General features: G+C 43.3%; 1 protein-coding gene across 2 annotated transcripts in view; it reads left to right on the forward strand.

The window, feature by feature from the left end:
* Positions 1–19,213, forward strand: part of OPHN1 (oligophrenin 1) — a 331,531-nt gene that overhangs the window by 20,970 nt on the left and 291,348 nt on the right. For both annotated transcript variants that reach the window (XM_068247665.1, XM_068247666.1), the window contains exon 2: positions 7,613–7,774. In XM_068247665.1, coding sequence (XP_068103766.1) covers positions 7,621–7,774 — 154 coding nt within the window. In that variant the 5' untranslated portion in view covers positions 7,613–7,620. The remainder of the gene's footprint in view (positions 1–7,612; positions 7,775–19,213) is intronic.

The following is a 19,213-nucleotide window of genomic DNA, read 5'->3' on the forward strand; positions in this document are numbered from 1 at the left end:
GCGGAGACCGCGCCGTAAACGCGTTCGCTGTTGCGAATGAGTGCGGTGTTCGCGTTTAGCTAGCGTTTGTTATTTTCCTTATCTTCTCATTGTTGTTTGCTGTGCCTTTGCTACTCTCGTGCTCTGTCTTGCTCAGTCTTGTGTCACTTCTGGCAATCGCCTCTCTCACGATTGCGTTCCTACTTTGTTTCTGCTGTTGTGTGTTCACCGTCGCGGGTTGGCGACTAGATTGGTGCACACACATACATTCTGTCCCTGTGCTCATTCTCATTGGCAATCGCATCTCTTGCGATTGCGTTCTCACTAGGTTTCCTCTGTTGTGTGTTCACCGTCGCAGGTTGGCGACAAGATTGGTGGACATACATACATTCCTTCTCTGTGCTTATTCAGTCTTGTGTCGCTGTTAGCAATCGCCATATCTTGCGATTGCTTTCCCACCTGATCTTCACGGTTGTGTGTTCATCATCGCTGGATGGCGACTAGATTGGTGGACACACATACACCCTGTCGCTGTGCTCTCTCTCTTTAAGGGCTATCTTGCCCTGCATTGCTTCCCCTCGTACAATTCCTATCTGGCATCTGTGGCTGTGCAGAGGATCTTTTCCTCTGCACTCCACGGCTCCATCTGCCGGCAGGAATTCCCCTCTACAGGTGCATTGCACCTTTTGCTGGGTTCTCTAAAATTATACGCTTGTGGAGGATTTCCGCAGTGTCAGCGCGCATCCTGTGCGCTGACCACGGAGAGAATTCCACAATCGTTACACTAAGCCTGCTTTAAATGTCTCAATAACTTTATCCCTGACCTGTCTGGTGTGTTCTTTGGACTTCATGGTGTTTTTGCTCCCAATATTCTTTGGACTTCATGGTGTTTTTGCTCCCAATATTCTCTTAGGCCTGGTGCACACCAAAAACCGCTAGCAGATCCGCAAAATGCTAGCAGATTTTGAAACGCTTTTTCTTATTTTTCTGCAGCGTTTCAGCTAGCGTTTTGCGGTTTTGGTATAGTAGATTTCATGTATTGTTACAGTAAAGCTGTTACTGAACAGCTACTGTAACAAAAAACGCCTGGCAAACCGCTCTGAAGTGCCGTTTTTCAGAGCGGTTTGCGGTTTTCCTATACTTAACATTGAGACAGAAACGCATCCGCAATCCAAAATTTCTGCAAAACGCCTCCCGCTCTGGTGTGCACCAGCCCATTGAAATACATTACCCTAGCGGATCTGCGCCCTCAAGCAGATTGCAAACAGCAGCGGAAACGCTCCGGTGTGCACTAGGCCTTAGACAACCTCTGAGGCCGTCACAGAGCAGCTGTATTTGTACTGACATTAGATTACACACAGGCGCACTCTATTTAGTCATTAGCACTCATCAGGCAATGTCTATGGGCAACTGACTGCACTCAGACCAAAGGGGGCTGAATAATTACGCACACCCTACTTTTCAGTTACTTATTTGTAAAAAATTATGTATGATCAGCGCAGAGTCCAAAAACAAAAAAACTAGTCTTCAACAAAGAATAAGGGCAGGTAAATCTCCACCACAATAAATATGGGGTTCACGGCACAGCTCTGCAATCATGGATACCCAAAAAGAGGATAGAGGCTTACCAGCTGGTGAGAACCCTAAGTTAACTATTAATGTATTTTTTTTATTTACAGTGGCTTGCAAAAGTATTCGGCCCCCTTGAAGTTCATAGTAAAAACAGCTTAAAAATAGCATAAAACAAAACTTACATACGGGGCCCATGCAATGGGAACACCGAGAAAGCTGCACGCGTATATGGGTCAGTAGTAAAGGACAGTATGAAGGTGCCGCCTGACAGTATGAAGGTGCCGCCTGACAGTATGAAGGTGCCACCTTCATACTGTCCTTTACTACTGACCCATACACGCGTGCAACTTTCTCGGGGTTCCCATTGCATGGGCCCCGTATGTAAGTTTTTTTTTTTTTTTTTGTTTTATGCTATTTTAAAGCTGTTTTTACTATGAAAACTCTATATTAAACGGTTTACACTTAGAGTTGCCGTTTGTTTGTATTTATTATGTTTACTGATATCCATTCGTGAAATGAATCATTGCTGAATTGGTGGATCCTGGACAGACTGTTGCTTCCTGATGTCCTACCAAAGCCTTGATACAACCTTATAATGTGGGTTGTCACCAGCTGGTAAGCCTCTTTCCTTTTTTTGGGTATCCATGATTGCAGGGCTGTGGCGTGAACCCAATATTTATTGTGGTGGAGATTTACCTGCCCTTATTCTTTGTTGAAGACTCGTTTTTTGTTTTTGGACTCTGCGCTGATCATATATAATTTACCTGTTTGTGAACTCTGGACATTGTTCTTCTCTCAGCACCGGGCCACTTTGTTTCCTTGGCGCTAATACACATGCAAACTGATTTGTAAAAAATGTTTGGAATCGTGCATGATTTTTGTTCCACTTCTCACGTGTACACCACTTTGTATTGGCCTTTCACGTGGAATTCCAATAAAATTGATTCATGTTTGTGGCAGTAATGTGACAAAATGTGGAAAACTTCAAGGGGGCCGAATACTTTTGCAAGCCACTGTAAATAAAAAAAATACATTAATAGTTAACTTAGGGGAGCATTTTTAATATGTATGTAATGAAGGTATATTACTATTATTTTATCAATAAGGGGCTTGGGATTATTGATATGATAGAAACAGAAAATATACACCATTTCCAAATAATATATTGTTTTCTTTTAGGTTCTTGAAAATTGTTATTGCACCAATGGTAGCAATATGATGTGCAAGAATCCACCCTGGAGTGCCGAGTATCCACAACGATTTCTCAAGATCCGCACCATCAAAAAGTCCATCTTTATTAATGTATCAAAATCATAAAAACATGATAAAACAGTATGGGTGAATGGCAGATCTGCCATTCACCCATACTGTTTTATCATGTTTTTATGATTTTTGGTACGGATCTTGAGAAAGCATACATTGTTTTAAGAACATAATTTAAATATTGTTATAACCGGGACTAACTGCCAAATAAAATGTGTCTTTTATATATAGTAGCATTGTTTTTTTAAAGAGAAACTCCAACCAAGAATTGAACTTTATCCCAATCAGTAGCTGTTACCCCCTTTTACATGAGAAATATAATGATTTTCACAAACAGACCATCAGGGGGCGCTGTGTGACTGATTTTGTGCTGAAACCCCTCCCACAAGAAGCTCTGAGTACCGCGGTACTCTGGGCAAACTGCCACAATGTAACAATGTTCACAGACAGGAATTGGCTGTTTACAGCTGTCTCTGAGGGCTCTTTCACACTACAGGCAGCGGTAAAAGGCTAAAAGCTGCGTTTTGGCTGAAGGCGTTTTGAAGGCGTTTTCAAGACGTTTTAACGCCAATACATCACTATCAATTGTAATAAGAAGCGCCGCGGTAGGCCCAGAAAAAGCGCCTGGGAGCGTTGAAACGCAACGCTCCAAAACGCGGCGTTAGATGTGAAAGGTAAAATCAAAGTCTATGGACTTTCATTTTACCTTGGAAAACTCTCACTTTGGCCGTGGCGTTAAAACGCCGAAAAAGCCCTCTAGTGTGAAAGGGCCAAAACAGCTAACAGCAGCTACATAACCTGCCCACAGTAAAAATGTCACCATGTAATAAATGTCAGAATATAAATCAGGGAGAGGAAAGATTTTACAATGAGCAAACACTGACTAAATCATTTATACATAATTATTGTAAAAATGAAGCACTTTTTTTTATCACACTATTTTCACTGGAGTTCCTGTTTAAAAACTATAGGGGGTTGATGTGGAAAAAACATGTAATTTTTTTTTTTCAATTTTCCTTGTTTTTTCCCTCAAAATGCATAGAAAATAAAGTAATTACTAAAAGCAAATATCATCCCCAAAAGGCCTAAGTCGTGACAAAAGAAAAAAAAACAAGATGTAGATCCATTTAGATATAAGGTGTGTGTGTGTGTGTGTGTGTGTGTAACTTCCTGGGGGCGCTGCACACCTTTGTTGGTTTCATTTCATTTGCAGCCTAGAAGTGCTGCCTATTGCTGTTCTTTGGAAGAAATGTGTAGACCAATTATGGGCTAGCAGCCCCTGATTTTAACTATGTTTAACCACTTCAGCCTACAGTGTTGTTCACCTTATGCATCCAAGCAACTTTCACCTCTCATTCGTCAATAACTTTATCACTAATTATCACAATTAATTGATCTATATCTTGTTTTTTCCGCCACTAATTAGGCTTTCTTTGGGTGGTACATTTTGCTAAGAATTAATAAAAAAAATTTCTAAATCTGTTTTAACAGGAAGATTAAGAAATAAATTGAAAAAAAAATATTATTTCTCAGATTTTGGCTATTATAGTTTGAAATTAATACATGCTACCGTAATTAAAACCCATGTATTTTATTTGCCCATTTGTCCCGGTTATTACACCACTTAACCATTTCAGCCTGCAGGGATTTTTCACCTTATGCATCGGAGTAATTTTCACCTCCCATTCATTCGCTAATAACTTTATCACTACTTATCACAATTTATTGATCTATATCTTTTTTTTTTTTCCGCCACTAATTGGGCTTTCTGTGGGTGGTACATTTTGCTAAGAGCCACTTTACTGTAAATGCATTTTAACAGGATTAATAAGAAAAAAAAATGGAAAAAATTCATTATTTCTCAGTTTTCTGCCATTATAGCTTTAAAATAATCCATGCTACCATAATTAAAACCTATGTATTTTATATGCCCGTATGTCTCGGTTATTAAATTTTGTCCCTATCACAATGTATGGCGCCAATATTTTATTTGGAAATAAATGTGCATTGTTTCCGTTTTGCGCCCATCATTATTTATAAGCTTATAATTTAAAAAATGTTTGTAGTACACCCCCTTAAAATGCATATTTAAAAAGTTCAGACCCTTAGGTAACTATTTGTCGTAATTTTTTTATTTTTTCTAGTAAAAATTTTATTTGGGGAATATTTTGGTGTGGGACAAACAGTTATTTTTTTTTTAATGTTGCTATATGTGTAAACTGTAATGTGAAAAATGTGTGATGTAGTTTTACTATTTGGCCACCTTCATTTTTGTTTTCCCTCCTTGTACTTCTCGCTAAGCGGAAGTACAAGGGGGATGCGGAAATTTGTCCGAGCAGAAGAGCCGAAGCCTCACGGGTGAGCACTTCGGTTTTTCTGCGGGGGAAAGGGATAAGTGATCTGGAACCATGTTCCCTTTCACTGATCCCAGGGCTACCGGGGGACACGGGGGCACGATCGCGCGCAGGAGCGGGAGAGCGCAGCTGAGCAGCCGCCCGGACGTGAGCTTCACGTCCGGGCGGCAGAAATGGTTAAATGATGTCCCTATCACAATTTATGGCGCCGATATTTTATTTAGGTGCATTTTTTCAATTTGCGTCCATCACTATTTACAAGCTTATAATTTTAAAAAATATAATAATATACTCTCTTGACATGCATATTTAAAAAGTTCAGACCCTTAGGTAAATATTTGTATTTGTTTTTTTTTTGTTTTTGTTTTTTTTTGCAGAAAAACCGCGATCTCTGATAAGAGACCGACGGTTTTTCTGTGGGGGACTTAGATCGGTGAATGGGAACTACATTCCCATTCACTGATCGGGGGGCTAACGGCAGGCAGCGGGAGCGCGCGTGATCGCGCGCCTCAGCCAGCAGGAGCTGCACATATATCCATCCAGATACAACAAAGTGGTTAATTGTCAGTTAGTGTTAGGTCTCTTCTGAGAGGTCATGTCATCATCGTGGTAAAGTCTGTTATTAAACAATCTGTGCACAGGCTGTTTATGAAGCCAACGTCCTCCTTTGCTGCATCTGTTTTGAATGCACGTTGTGTAATAAATAATCCGAACATTTGTATAGCGCTTTTCTCCTGTCGGACTCAAAGCACTCGAGCTGCAGCCACTGGGATATGCTCAAGAGGCCACCCTGCAGTGTTGGGGAGTTTTGCCTTTAACTCCTTACTGAAATAGGTACTAACCCTAGCCAGGATTCGAACCCTGGTCTCCCATGTCCAAGGCAAGGGGAAAGGGAACCTAAACTGAGAAGGATATGGATTTTTCCTTTAAAATAATACCAGTTTCTACTGATCCTGTGTCTCTAATACTTTAAGCCACAGCCCCTAAACAAGCATGCAGATCAGGTGCTCTAACTGAAGTCAGACTGGATTAGCTGCATACTTGTTTCAGGTATGTGATTCAGCCACTACTTCAGCCAAAGAGATCAGCAGGACTGGCAAACAATTGGTATTGTTTAAAAAGAAACATCCATATCCCTCTAAGTACACTATCCAGCCACTCTGTGTAAGTTGCCCATTTTTAGGCTCTGCACACATCTATGCAGCTGGTCAATTCGTGTGCAGTCTATATTTGGAAGCACTGCCATTTCCTCCTGTTGTGCGAAAATGTAAGTCTACGTGTGGCTTGCTGCATTCAGGCATTGTTTCCACAATTTAGCGATGTGGGTACGTGTCCACAGTTAAGCTAACAATGTTTTGTAATGCACGGGGCGATAATGACTGTTACTGCAGATCAGATCTTTAAGATACCTGACGACTCCTGCGCAAAGTACCAAAATCGTTTGAACTCTCTGTCACACCTGTCGTGCCGTCGCGTGTTCCTGTGGTAGGAGGATGATTCAGGGAAAAGCTTGTTTGTCAGGTCGCATCGCCGTGTGTTCCCTTATCCATCTTTTGGTGAGTATGTACCTTGAGGCTTTCTGTATTCTCAATGGTTTCCCCTCCTGTCCCCTCTGCAGAGCTGGCATAGTGGTGCGGGTTGCAATTGACTCACCTGCTTGCTAGCTCGCTCCATGCGATCTGTCCCCGCCAGCAGCTGTCTCCTCTCTACTTCCTGTTTCCCTGCATGACGCGTGATTACGTGCCTCATATAGAGATCGGGCGGCCAGAGAGCAGACAACTGCTGGAGGGGACACATTGCATCAAGTGAGCAGGTGGATTAATTAGAACCCGCAATGCTGCATCAGCTCTGCAGGGAGGACAGGAGGGGGGCCCATGGAGAGGGAGGGAGGAATGATGTCAGCCTGCCTCCCGCAGTGGCACCTATACCTGCTATCTATACTGGGTCACCTACACCTGCTACCTATATTGATTGTGGCTACCTATACTGGGGGCAATCATTCCATATGGGGGGAGGGGATCCTCACAAGTTTGCCTTAGGCAGCAAAAGTCTAGAACCGGCCCTGCTGCATCGAGTAGTAAAACGCTAGCAGGGCAGTGGTTTAATTACTTATCTGTTTGCATTGTAGTATTTCCAATGCTGCTCCTCAATTAATTTCTGGTAGGGAGTAACGAGAGGTTTTTACAATCATGCTAATACCAATGTGCTTTCTTAGTGTTACCACGTCAAGTGGCTGTGTAAGAATGGCTGATTTCTGATGTAAGCAATGAGATAATGCTGTATTTTCATATCACATTATAAGAGCCCTAGTAGTAATGCCTATATTTTTTTATTCTTGATTGGGGCTTGTTTGAAAAACTTTTGAGTTAACCTTTAGTCACATTTTTGAAGCCTCGTGTTTGTAACAGTAATTGCAGGGTTTCAATTCTGGTTTGTGTTTTCAGGATTCACAATGGGGCACCCACCTCTGGAATTCAGCGAATGCTATCTGGACAGTCCTGTCTTTCGAGAAAGTCTAAAAGGTTACGAACAGGAACTTGAGAGGACAAACAAATTCATCAAGGACGTGATAAAGGATGGCAATGCTCTTATAAGTGCCATAAAAGGTAAGAAATATTCCAAAACCAGAAAAGAGGGATTTTCCAGTGAGGGTACAACCCAACCACTCCCTCCAGGGAAGCTGAAGTAACCAAAGCTGTACCTCCAGCATAAACAACTCCATCTTGCTCACCAGCAGGAATCCTCATCTTCTTTTTCACATGACCACACTGGCTAGACCGTCATGAACCTCAGAACCACTCAGAACAATTTTGGGTAATAGAGAGGGTGGTAGAAATCTTAGAAAGTGTAATTGGGCTTTAAGTACCTTGTTTTTGCTGTAAAAGCCATGGTTACATAAATGTGGCTGGTCTTCTCAGCCACCCCCTCCCTGTACTGAGGGAGTAGCACCATGTCCATGATTGATGCCATCCATTCTATAGTGTCATATAAATATTAACTTCTGGAAGTAGGCTTTAACCACCTAGGCGATACGGACGAGCTCAGCTCGTCCAGTAACGCCGCGGTGGATTGCTCGGGCCCTGCTGGGCCGATTTGGATAATTTTTTTTTAAAACACGCAGCTAGCACTTTGCTAGCTGCGTGTCTTACCTGATCGCCGCCTATGCGCCGCTACCCGCCGCGACAGTGAGCCCCCCGCAGATCCCTTGCGCAGCCTGGCCAATCACCGCTAGGCTGTGCTATGGGGTGGATCAGGACTCCCTGTGATGTCGATCACGTCACTCCGTTCGTCGCCATGGCGACGGGGAAGCCCTAAAGGAAATCCTGTTCAGAACAGGATTTCCGGATGGGTCTTCACGCCGGCGGCGATCGGAGGGGTAGGAGGGATGCCGCAGGGAGGTGGGGAATCGTGTAGCTAGCACTAGCTACATGATGGAAAAAAAAAATTGGGACGAAAAAAAACCCTCCTGCAGCCGCAATCAAAACGGCAGGCAGGTTAAAGGACAACTGTAGTGAGAGGGATATGGAGGCTGCCATATTTATTTTCTTTTAAGCAAAACCAGTTGCCTGGCTGTACTGTTGATACTCTGCCACTAATACTTTTAAGGCTCACACACACATCAGACCATAGTCTTTGGAAAATGAAAGATCACAGGCGAATTTTACCCCCTTTCATGTAGTATGAGAGCCATACTCTACACAGTCTATTCTATGGAGCTGAACTCCCATCAGAAAAAAATCTTTGCCAGATGCTGCAGACAAACATGCTGTAGAGACACAAAAGATCGGTATCTGCAAAAGATCTGTTCCTGCAAATTGCATTCATAGTCTATGAGATCTGCAGATCATCAGACACACCTTGTTTAACTGACATTCATCTGCAGATGATTGTCTGATCTGCAGATGAATGTCAGTTAAACAAGGTGTGTATGATGATCTGCAGATCTCATAGACTATAAATGCAATTTGCAGGAACAGATCTTTGGCAGGAACAGATCTTTTGCAGATACTGATCTTTTGTGTCTGTACAGCATCTGTGTGTGCAGCATCTTGCAAAGACTTTTTTTTTTCTGATGGGAAGTTCAGCTCCATAGAATAGACTGTGTAGATATGCTCTCATACTACATGAAGGGTGGTAAGATTGGTCTGTGATCTTTCATTTTCCAAAGACTATAGTCTGATGTGTGTCTGAGCCTTTAGCTGTATACCCTGAACAAGCGTATGCAGATCAGGTGTTTCTGACATTGTCAGATCTGACAAGATTAGCTGCATGCTTGTTTCTGGTGTAATTCAGACAATTGCAACCAAATAGATCAGCAGGGCTGCCAGGCAACTGGTATTGGTTAATAGGAAATAATTCTGGCAGCCTCCATATTCTTCTCACTTAAGTTGTCCTTTAACCACTTTCCCCACCGCTACAGTATATCTACGTCAGCTGTAGCATCCTCCAAGCCACAGCGACGTAGATATACTGACCTGGCTGCAGCCCTGCTGTGCACGGTCGGGTGCGCTTCAGAGCGCACCCTCCGGCACTGTCAGCTGCAATACTAATTGGTGGAAGGGAACATGTTCCCTTTTGGCCAATTAGTCCACCCCCCCTCCCATGAATGATCGCTGCAGTAGTGATCCTTCATCTGTCCCCCTCGGCGCACAAAGAGTTAAAAAAATCATCCAGCAAGGAGCCTCACTCACCTACTTCGTTCCTGCGACGATCCTGAAGCCTGATCCTCCGATCACCGCTCTGCATTCAGCCGCATATTGCCGGAAACCCGGGTCCCGGCTTGATGACGTCATCAAGCCGGGACCCGGGTTACCGGCAATATGCGGCTGACTGCAGAGCGGAGAACAGAGGATCAGGCTTCAGGACAGTCGCAGGACCGAGGTAGGTGAGTGAGACTGCTTGCTGGATGATTTGTTTTAGGATTTCTGCACGGAGGGGGCTGCCTCATGGGGGGGGGGGCATCTGGCTATCTTTCCTGGGGGGTGGGGGTAGCATAAATAAAAGGGGGGGTTTAGATATTGGTTGGGGGGCATCTAATTGACTAAGGGGAAGGGGGGTTATTAATTTGGTGCATCTGGGCAACTGGGGGGGCAGTAATCATATACTGGGGGCACACTTGGCTATGATGGGGGGGCAGCACTAATCCCGGGGGTACATCTGGCCATAATGGGGTTAATCCTGATCCGGGGACACATATGTCTATAAAGAGGGGCACTTCCTGGGGGTGCGTCTGTCAATCTATTCTAGGGCTGTCAAACGCAGGGGACATGTGGCTATTCTAGGGGGGCTGATATTGGGGACACATCTGACTATACTGGGGGAGGCGGTGATACTGGGGACACATCTGGATATCTATACTGGGGCGACTTTAACTGGCGGCACAGTTTTTATGTCAATCGCACTTTTTATTTCCAAACCGGAATTGGTCAAAATTGAGAAACAATGCATTGTTTAAAAATGTTCCCACTTTTTCCCATTACAATGCATAGAGAGGAACATTTTACTTTGTACCAAATACCCCCAATGAAAGCTTAGTTTGTCTTGAAAAAAACGATATATAGATAATTTAAGTGGCACGAGTACAGATGAAGTTATTGCTGATTAAAAAGGGACACCGCTAAAGTGTCAAAACTGCTCTGGTCAATAAGGGGAAAACAAGGTCTGGATGTGAAGGGGTTAAAAGTACTTCCCAACCATAGAACTTGTGTATTTAATATTTCACCACAAATTTAAAATGTGTGCTATAAGTCATAGTGTTTGCTTAAAATAAATAAAATAGCATTTGCATGTCAGAAAAACATGCTCTCGTTTAACAACTGTGTATAAATAGATAGGGGTGTGTGTGTGTGTGTGTGTGTGTGTGTCTCATTACTGCCACAAACATGCATCAATTTTATTGGAATTCCAGGTGAAAGACCAATGCAAAGTGGTGTAGAAGTGAGAAGTGGAACAAAAATCATACATGATTCCAAACATTAAAAAAAAACAAAAAAACTGCAAAGTGGGGTGTGCGTAATTATTCAGCGACCTGAGAATACTTTGTAGAACCACCTTTTGCTGCAATTACAGCTGCCAGTTTTTTAGGGTATGTCTCTACCAGCTTTGCACATCTAGAGACTGAAATCCTTGCCGATTCTTTGAAAAACAGCTCCAGCTCAGTCAGATTAGATGGACAGCGTTTGTGAACAGCAGTTTTCAGATCTTGTCACAGATTCTCGATTGGATTTAGATCTGGATTGTGACTGGGCAATTCTAACACATGGATATGTTTTGTTTTAAACCATTCCATTGTTGCCCTGGCTTTAAGTTTAGGGTCGTTGTCCTGCTGGAGGGTGAACCTGGAATTCCAATAAAATTGATCCATGTTTGTGGCAGTAATGTGACAAAATGTGGAAAACTTCAAGGGGGCCGAATACTTTTTGCAATATATATAATTCTTTTTTTTTTTTTTTAGTGAATAAATGTCTTTTTAAATCGTTGAGTGCAAAAGTCACTTAACATATATATATATACTGTATGTATAGGGTTATCGCACTGCAAGCTCACAGTCCCAAATGGATGCAACACAGATTCACTGGGAAGGTGTTCAATCCAAAGGCCATTTTATTTATTTTATCATCCAGAAAATTAGTTACAGTACATTTTTCACAATTAGCATTTTGACATGTAGTGATAAAGTACTATTATCATTTATTTTTATTTTTTTTATTATTTATTTATTTTTTTTGCTTTAGTGCTCTTTGTAGCTCTTATGTCAATACCTAGAACCATATTAATTGCTAGAATTGTGGGTTCCTATCCAGCCATGACGGCGCGGAGAGCACCAAATTTGAAGGATGCATTAGTAAAAACCGAAGTGTATTCAAAAATCCCAAGCCACCAATGCACAGAGTAGAGGTTTTATAGGCCCCAAACCAGTGGGAATGTACCCGTGCGGTAAGTGTACCTACTGTAAATTGGTTCATAAGACAAAAAGTTTGAAAATGCAGCAGGAGACAAACAATATGATATAAGAACTTATATTAACTGCAATACAGTGGGAGCTGTATACTTGATATCGTGCCCGTGCGGCCTCAAATACATTGGCAAGACAGGTAGATTACTGAAAAAACGCATAGGGGAACACATAGCCAACATAAAAGGTGTAGATGAAGATAACCCCCTGGGAACTCACTTTGCTGTGTTCCACAATAGTGATCCGAGTCTATTAAGATTTAAAGGCATAGTGAAACCCAAACAGAGCCTAAGAGGGGGTGATTATGATGGGTTGCTATACCAAGTAGAAAGTAGGTGGATATATACCCTAGGCACATTATACCCTGGAGGGCTAAACACAGACTTAAATCTGGCGGTGTTTTTGCCAGATTAGGTTCCATATGATCTTGCCTTGTTTAGTAGGAGCACGGTTTACTTTGCCATGGAGGTAATTTTACAGCAATTTTATACTAATTTTCACTAATACTACCACTTTAAGTAGTTGGGGTATTGGTATTGCAAAAAAAATAGGTTGCACCAATGCCGAAATATATGTTGTGATATAGGTGGAGGTATGCATGTTGGTTGCATCTGGACTGCATAGGATAGCAGTGGATGGATGAGAAAAAATCCTGTCTTAGAAATGCTCAGAAAATGCTCAATAAATGTTCAAAAAATGCTCAAAAAACGCTCTAAAAATGCTCAAACGCTTTAAAAATGTTCTCAAACTGCTTTAAAAATGCTTCAAAAATGCCATAAAAAGGATTTAAAAATTATCTAGAAATGACCGAAAAATGCTCTAAAAACGCATCAAAAATGAATTAAAATATAATCAAGAAATGTTGCTGAGAATGATATATGAATGATCAAATAATGGTCTAGAAACGATAGTTCAAAGTTGGCTATGAAGCAATAATGACGAAGGACTGTGTACCAGGGTCCCTGTAAAAAGGAAAGTGTTAAAAATAAAAAGTGGCTGACTCCTCCCCTGGGCGTAGGCTGTTCCGTAAGGAAGAGAGGAGAGAAAAAAATGCACTACGAGATAAAAGGGCTGGGCGACGCCCCCTCTGTCACATCCACAGCAGATGCACTGAGGAAGCCCACGTGACGACTAGTGGGCGTAACGCGTATGCGAGGCGTGGTACATGCCGCTGGAAGAGAGCGTGTGACGCTATGTACCCCTCCACCAGCACATAGGTTTAGCAAGTCTGGCCGGTCAGAGAAGACTACCCCTCAACTCGTGGAGTATCATTCAGTGATGGCAGCGGAAGCCGCGGGACGCCGCGGACACAAGTCTACCACCGCTGAGATGATCTTATAAGAGACGAAACATGACATGAGGGGGTGAGTGCTGCTGAGCAGCATTGGAATAAGCATCATATAAGGACTATGCATGATTAAGAAAGCTCAAGGGAGCCCTAACTATGCTGTGAGAGTGCAGCCCATTGTAGAGGAAGGTGTAGTCCATGGACATTAGTATTTCCTTTTGAAGATTAAAACAATATATGGAACTGTGATGCGGAAATTAAACTGCCTAGATCTCAAACAGAATTCCATTGATAAATGTGATGTTGCAAAGAAAACTAGATAGATCTTGAACTACTATTCAAACTGAGCATTGTTTGTGCTGACCAGGCCTTAATTTTGCATGTGCATGTGTTGGTGTGAATGGGGAGCGCTCCAATCCAATATAGGCATTGTTTTTAGGGGGGGTAGGGGTTGTTTATTGCGGGGTTTGTATACTGAATCAATAAATTATGAAGCATTGTGAGAAATTGGTTCCCTTGTTTGGTTCTTATGTCAATACCTGACTACTATCTCCCAGCCTATAGTTATCTGGTATCTAAGGGTCTTTTATCACTTTCACTATACTTTATTACCTCTCTAATAAAACATTCTTTTAGGACCTTTTAATTTATCCAGAACAGCAATACATTATATTAAAACAAACAAATGATTTTTGTGTTGTAGATTAAGGCTGGTTTCACACCAGGACGTTGCGTTTTAGGGGACGTTATGGTCGCATAACGTGCCCCTAACACAACGCCTGGTGCTCCCTGCTTTGGACGTCAGAGTGAGCCGCGTTGTGCAGCTCACTCTGGCATCCGTGATGCCGTGATGCGCACTCTTGGACGCATGCGGCATCACGTGGTTCCGCCGGCCAATCGCCGCACAGAGCGGCCGTTCCAAGAAGTAAACACTGCACGTCACTGAGTGCAGTGAATATTAATTAGCCATGTGCCTGGCCGCTCTCCGCTCCTCCCCAATGTTACTGAGCATGTGCAAGCAGTCTAACGCGGCTCTGCCGCTTACAAAGTACTGCATGCAGTACGTTGACTTATGGCGCAGCGTTACTGTGTAACGCAACGTGGGCACTGTGAACAGCCCATTGATTTTTCATTGCTGTGCGGTGGGCTGCGTTACAGGCTGCTCTAACGTGCGCCTGTAACGTCCCACTGTGAAACCAGTCTAAAAAGTCAAGAAACAATGTATGATGGCTTTGCAGTGTACTTTGGGCATGTTACTAGTGACTGTCAATCCATTGCTCAAGAACTAACTGCGTTTGTTCTCTGGACATTTATGTTCTTACTTGAGGTGTGTCAGCCAATAAGAAAGGTGTGCTGCAATCTTAAAAATAGCCAGGCCGAGTGACAAACAGAAACAGGCCTCAAGCTCCTTATAGTCGTACACAGAAATAAATGAACATGCTACACTGGCTTGTACACTTGCACAAAGGGCCTAAACACACTTCCATGCTTCTGTGCTATTTTCACTAAGGCTAGATTCACAGTGGGATATTATGGTAGCGCGTTCTAGAGCCTTATAACGCTGGTTACCGCATTGCAATAAGTCTATGCGTGGTGCACAGTTCGGCGTTAGCGTTACGTTGTAATGCGTTGTGTTATGGTAATGTCACATCATCAAAAGGAGGAATCCGCACACAGAATTACTGGAACACCGTAGTGGATATTTATTGTTCCATCACACACACATATGCAATTCACATCCGTCCTAATGGTCAATGATCGTTTCGAGGCCACAGGGGGTCCCCTTTATCAAGGCATAGGCAGAAGAAAATGTTTATTTTCTTCCTATGCCTTGATAAAGGGGACCCCCTGTGGCCTCGAAACGATCATTGACCATTAGGACGGATGTGAATTGCATATGTGTGTGTGATGGAACAATAAATATCCACTATGGTGTTCCAGCAATTCTGTGTGCAGATTCCTCCTTTTGATTATGTGATTTGAGCAGCCTGGGAATCCTGCACCACACAGCCAGGTGTGAAGTTCTTTTTCGTTGGATCGTTGCGTTATAGTAATGCACTGCATGCAGTGAGTTATCGCTTAATGCACACTTTTTAACAGGTACAGGGAAGCATACTTATCATGGTCTGTATGCTTCACTGTACCTACTGTGTGTGACATAACACGGTGGTAATGTGCGATATGACTTTTTTGTTGTGTTACTGTGTGAACCTAGCAGGGTCGGACAGTACTGGTGTGAGCTCGGGATTTTGCCCAGTAGGCTTCCCTCTTAGTGTCCCTGGTGGGCCCCAAGCACTGCAGGAGGGGGCACTGTGCAGGAAGGGGAAGCAGCAGCAGGCACAGAGCAGCGGGGGGGGGGGCAGTCTTCTCCCCCCCCCAACCCTTACATGGGGGCCCCCCTTCCACATTTCCCCGCCAGACCAAAGCGGCAGACCAGAGCCGCAGCGAGCGGGGAACCGAACAACGTACTACTTCCTGATTCCTGCTCTGCGTGCCTCTGGTCTTCTCTCTCTGCTGTCCAATCACGCTCTCACTGTGCTTCTTGTGAGAGCTTGATTGGACAGCAGAGAATGCCAGACCAGAGCAGCGGCACGGAGAGCGGGAAGCCTGAAACCAGGAAGAAGTAAGTTGATCGGTTCCCCGCTCGCTGCCGCTGCCCTTCACTAAATTCTGGTATAGAGAGGGGGAGTGGGGAAGGGCTGGCCCCCACTGCTCTATGCCCGCGCTGCTGTCCCTTCCAGGCCAGGCCCTTAGTGTCCCAGTTCGACCCTGGAACCTAGCCTAGCACATCAGTGTTGCATAATGGTATGGATTGCTGAAATCTGCACTGAAACGCACAAGTATGCTCAGGCCCTTAGTGGCATAGATGAGTTCTGACTAGTACTGATTGGCCTTAATTACTTGACCATTTGTTGCATTGTTCTCATCTTATTTGCTGAATGAAGAGCTGGAATCTGATTGGCTGCTAAGTCTATAAATCCACCATCTCTTTCCTCATGATGATTGTTCATCTATAAAGTGTAATTCCACTTTTACTAATAGAAAAAAAACTGTCCTCACCAACTAAATTATGTATGTTAGTAATTTAAGTTGCTTTATTACACACATTTACCTTTCTCATCCACACGGCCATGTACACTTGCTTGTGAAGGTAACGGGTCATTGCAGAATACCTTGAGAATCTAGGATGCTTAAGGTTTTACTTCCTGGTTTAGGGTCCTTTCACACTGAATCCGTTGCAAGGGACAATATCAACACATTGTAGCGCAATACAATAATATTCTCATGGTGCAGCAGGTCCGATGGGAGTAACATACAGCATGAGATTAAAGTGAATTATGCTGCAAACACATTGTGACTGATAACTGAGTAGTGAATTTATTGTGTTGGTAAACATTGAACTGCTATACGCACTGACATATATTAACCTGGCTTTTCACTTCTAGATTGCCACCTGATGTGGTAAAATGTTTGATGTGCGTATGAGCACCTTAAATGACTGACCAATACAATGTGACAAGAACATGAACTTGTTTGAGAGCCGGAGGCAGAAGACCCAGAATGTGTGTGTTGATATGACTTTCATATTCAAATGATTACTGATTAGGAGATAAACTAGATCGTTTGTCTAAAAGATTGACTGCACAGCAGCTTGTGTGTACCAGACCTAATGCTGAGAATACACCATGAGTTTTTTTCGCCACTCCAGACAAAAATTGGGTGTGTCCTTGTACTGGAATGTGGGTGTGGTCGTGGTTGCAGTCAAATTTACATGAACTTAACAGCTGTGTGAATAGGCCTGCCCAGCAAAAATGTTGGATGAAGGGCCCCCCCTCCCCTCCATTAATACAAAAAAAAATTATGCATATCACATAACTAGGCAGTGTCACTCGGGGTAGGAACGCACTAGACAGAATCGCATATGCGGTGCTCATAGTGGAAAACCTATATGGGATTCTGCCTAGCGTAGTCTTACCATTAAACATAACTTGGCAGAGTTGCCTGGCTTCTGTGTTGGCTGGTCTGGCTTTCTGCTGGGCGAGCTGGCTTGCTGCCAGGTTGTCTGGCAGTTCCCCCCCCCCCCCCCCCCAAGCATTCCCTGACCTTCTAGTGGATTCCCTCCCATGCTCCCACAGGCCTCCCATTAAGGCACCACAACTCCCAGCATGCTCCCATATAAGAACCACAGCTCCTTGCCTGCCCCCATAAAGGCATCACAGCACCCAACATGCCCACATAGAGGCATCATAGCACCCAGCATGACATCAAAGCACACAGCAATGGGGTGGGGTATGGGGCATGCTGGGTGCTGTGTAGTGCCATGCTGGGTGCTGTGGTGCCTCTTTGGGGTATGCTGGGTACTGTGTGGTGCCATGCTGTGTGCTGTGGTGCCTCTACTCTGGGGGACATCCGGGGCACCCCAGAATAGATTAGGGGCATGTGCCACTGATCGTTGGGGCTAGCAACGCCCCTGCAGCAGATCAGGTGTTTCTGACATTATTGTCAGATCTGACAAAATAAGTTTGTTTCTGGTGTTATTCAGACCCTACTGCAGCCAAATAGATCAGCAGTACTGCTAGGCAACTTGTATTGTTTAAAAGTAAATAAATATGGCAGCCTCCACCCTCACTTCAGCTATCCATTAAGTGTCCTCCTATGAACCCTTAGTTGAATCCTATCAAACATCTATGGAAAGGAGTGAAACTTGCAGTTTCAAGTCTGATAGTGCTAAAGCTGTTTGCTGAGGAGGAGTGGACCAAGTTGCCTTTTGACATATGCAGAAGTGTCATTGAGAACTACAGCAGTCACCTGCTAACAGCGAAGCTAGTAAAGGTACTGATGATTGTAAAGAATGATTACCTCAAAGGTGAGCACAGCATCTCAATTGAAATGGAGATTGGTACGTTTTGTTAATCAGGGTTTTTGTTTCAGGATGCAGAGTTGTTAATAATGCTCATAATTAAGGAATGTGCTGCTCATGTTTAGTGTGGGGGCTGTGGAGTAGGTGGAGTGAGATAGATTCTCCATCTGACATGTGAAGCTGTAAATTTTGTGAACTTGAACATTCTAATTGTGGCACAAGGAGAAGGCTGACTTAGAGTACATGCAATGTGTTTTGGAGGTTTCAGTGGTATTTTTGCATTAGACTGATTCAAATTTGTGTGAAGTTCATTACGTTGGAGCTAATGTGTTCACCTGAGAAAATGATATGATTAACTGAGATGTTTGTCCCTTTAACGTATTAAATCTTGTATGTACAACTCAAACATGGCATATGGTAATTATATGCTGCATGCATGACTTTAATGTTACGGTTATGTTGTAAACTTGGGGTCATTTAATGTCCTTCACACAGCAGGTATTCATAAAAGCATGGCAAAACTGTGCATTATCACTAACGGGAAACGGACCTCCCTGTTACGACAGGGGTCATACATGGCTGAAAGTGTAAGCATCAGAGGATCAGCAGAACACCCAGGCAAAGTGCATTGTTTACAAGAAGAAAAAAATATGTCCGCCTTCATGTATGTCTCTCACCTCAGCTTCCCTTTTAAACATTGCAAATTGCCTGACTGGCCTGTTGATCCTCTGCCTCTAATACTTTTTGAATTAGACCCTCATCTTGAATAAGCATGCACATCAGATGTTTGACTGGATTTGCTGCATGCTTGTTTCAGGTGGGTGATTTAGACACTTCTGATGCATGAAAGATCGGCAGCAGTGGCAGGCAACTGGTATTGTTTAAAAGGAAATAAATATGGCAGCCTCCATATCCTTCTTGATTCAGGTGCCCTTTAAAGG

Source organism: Hyperolius riggenbachi, chromosome 8 (assembly GCF_040937935.1).
Source record: "Hyperolius riggenbachi isolate aHypRig1 chromosome 8, aHypRig1.pri, whole genome shotgun sequence".
Taxonomy (NCBI): domain Eukaryota; kingdom Metazoa; phylum Chordata; class Amphibia; order Anura; family Hyperoliidae; genus Hyperolius; species Hyperolius riggenbachi.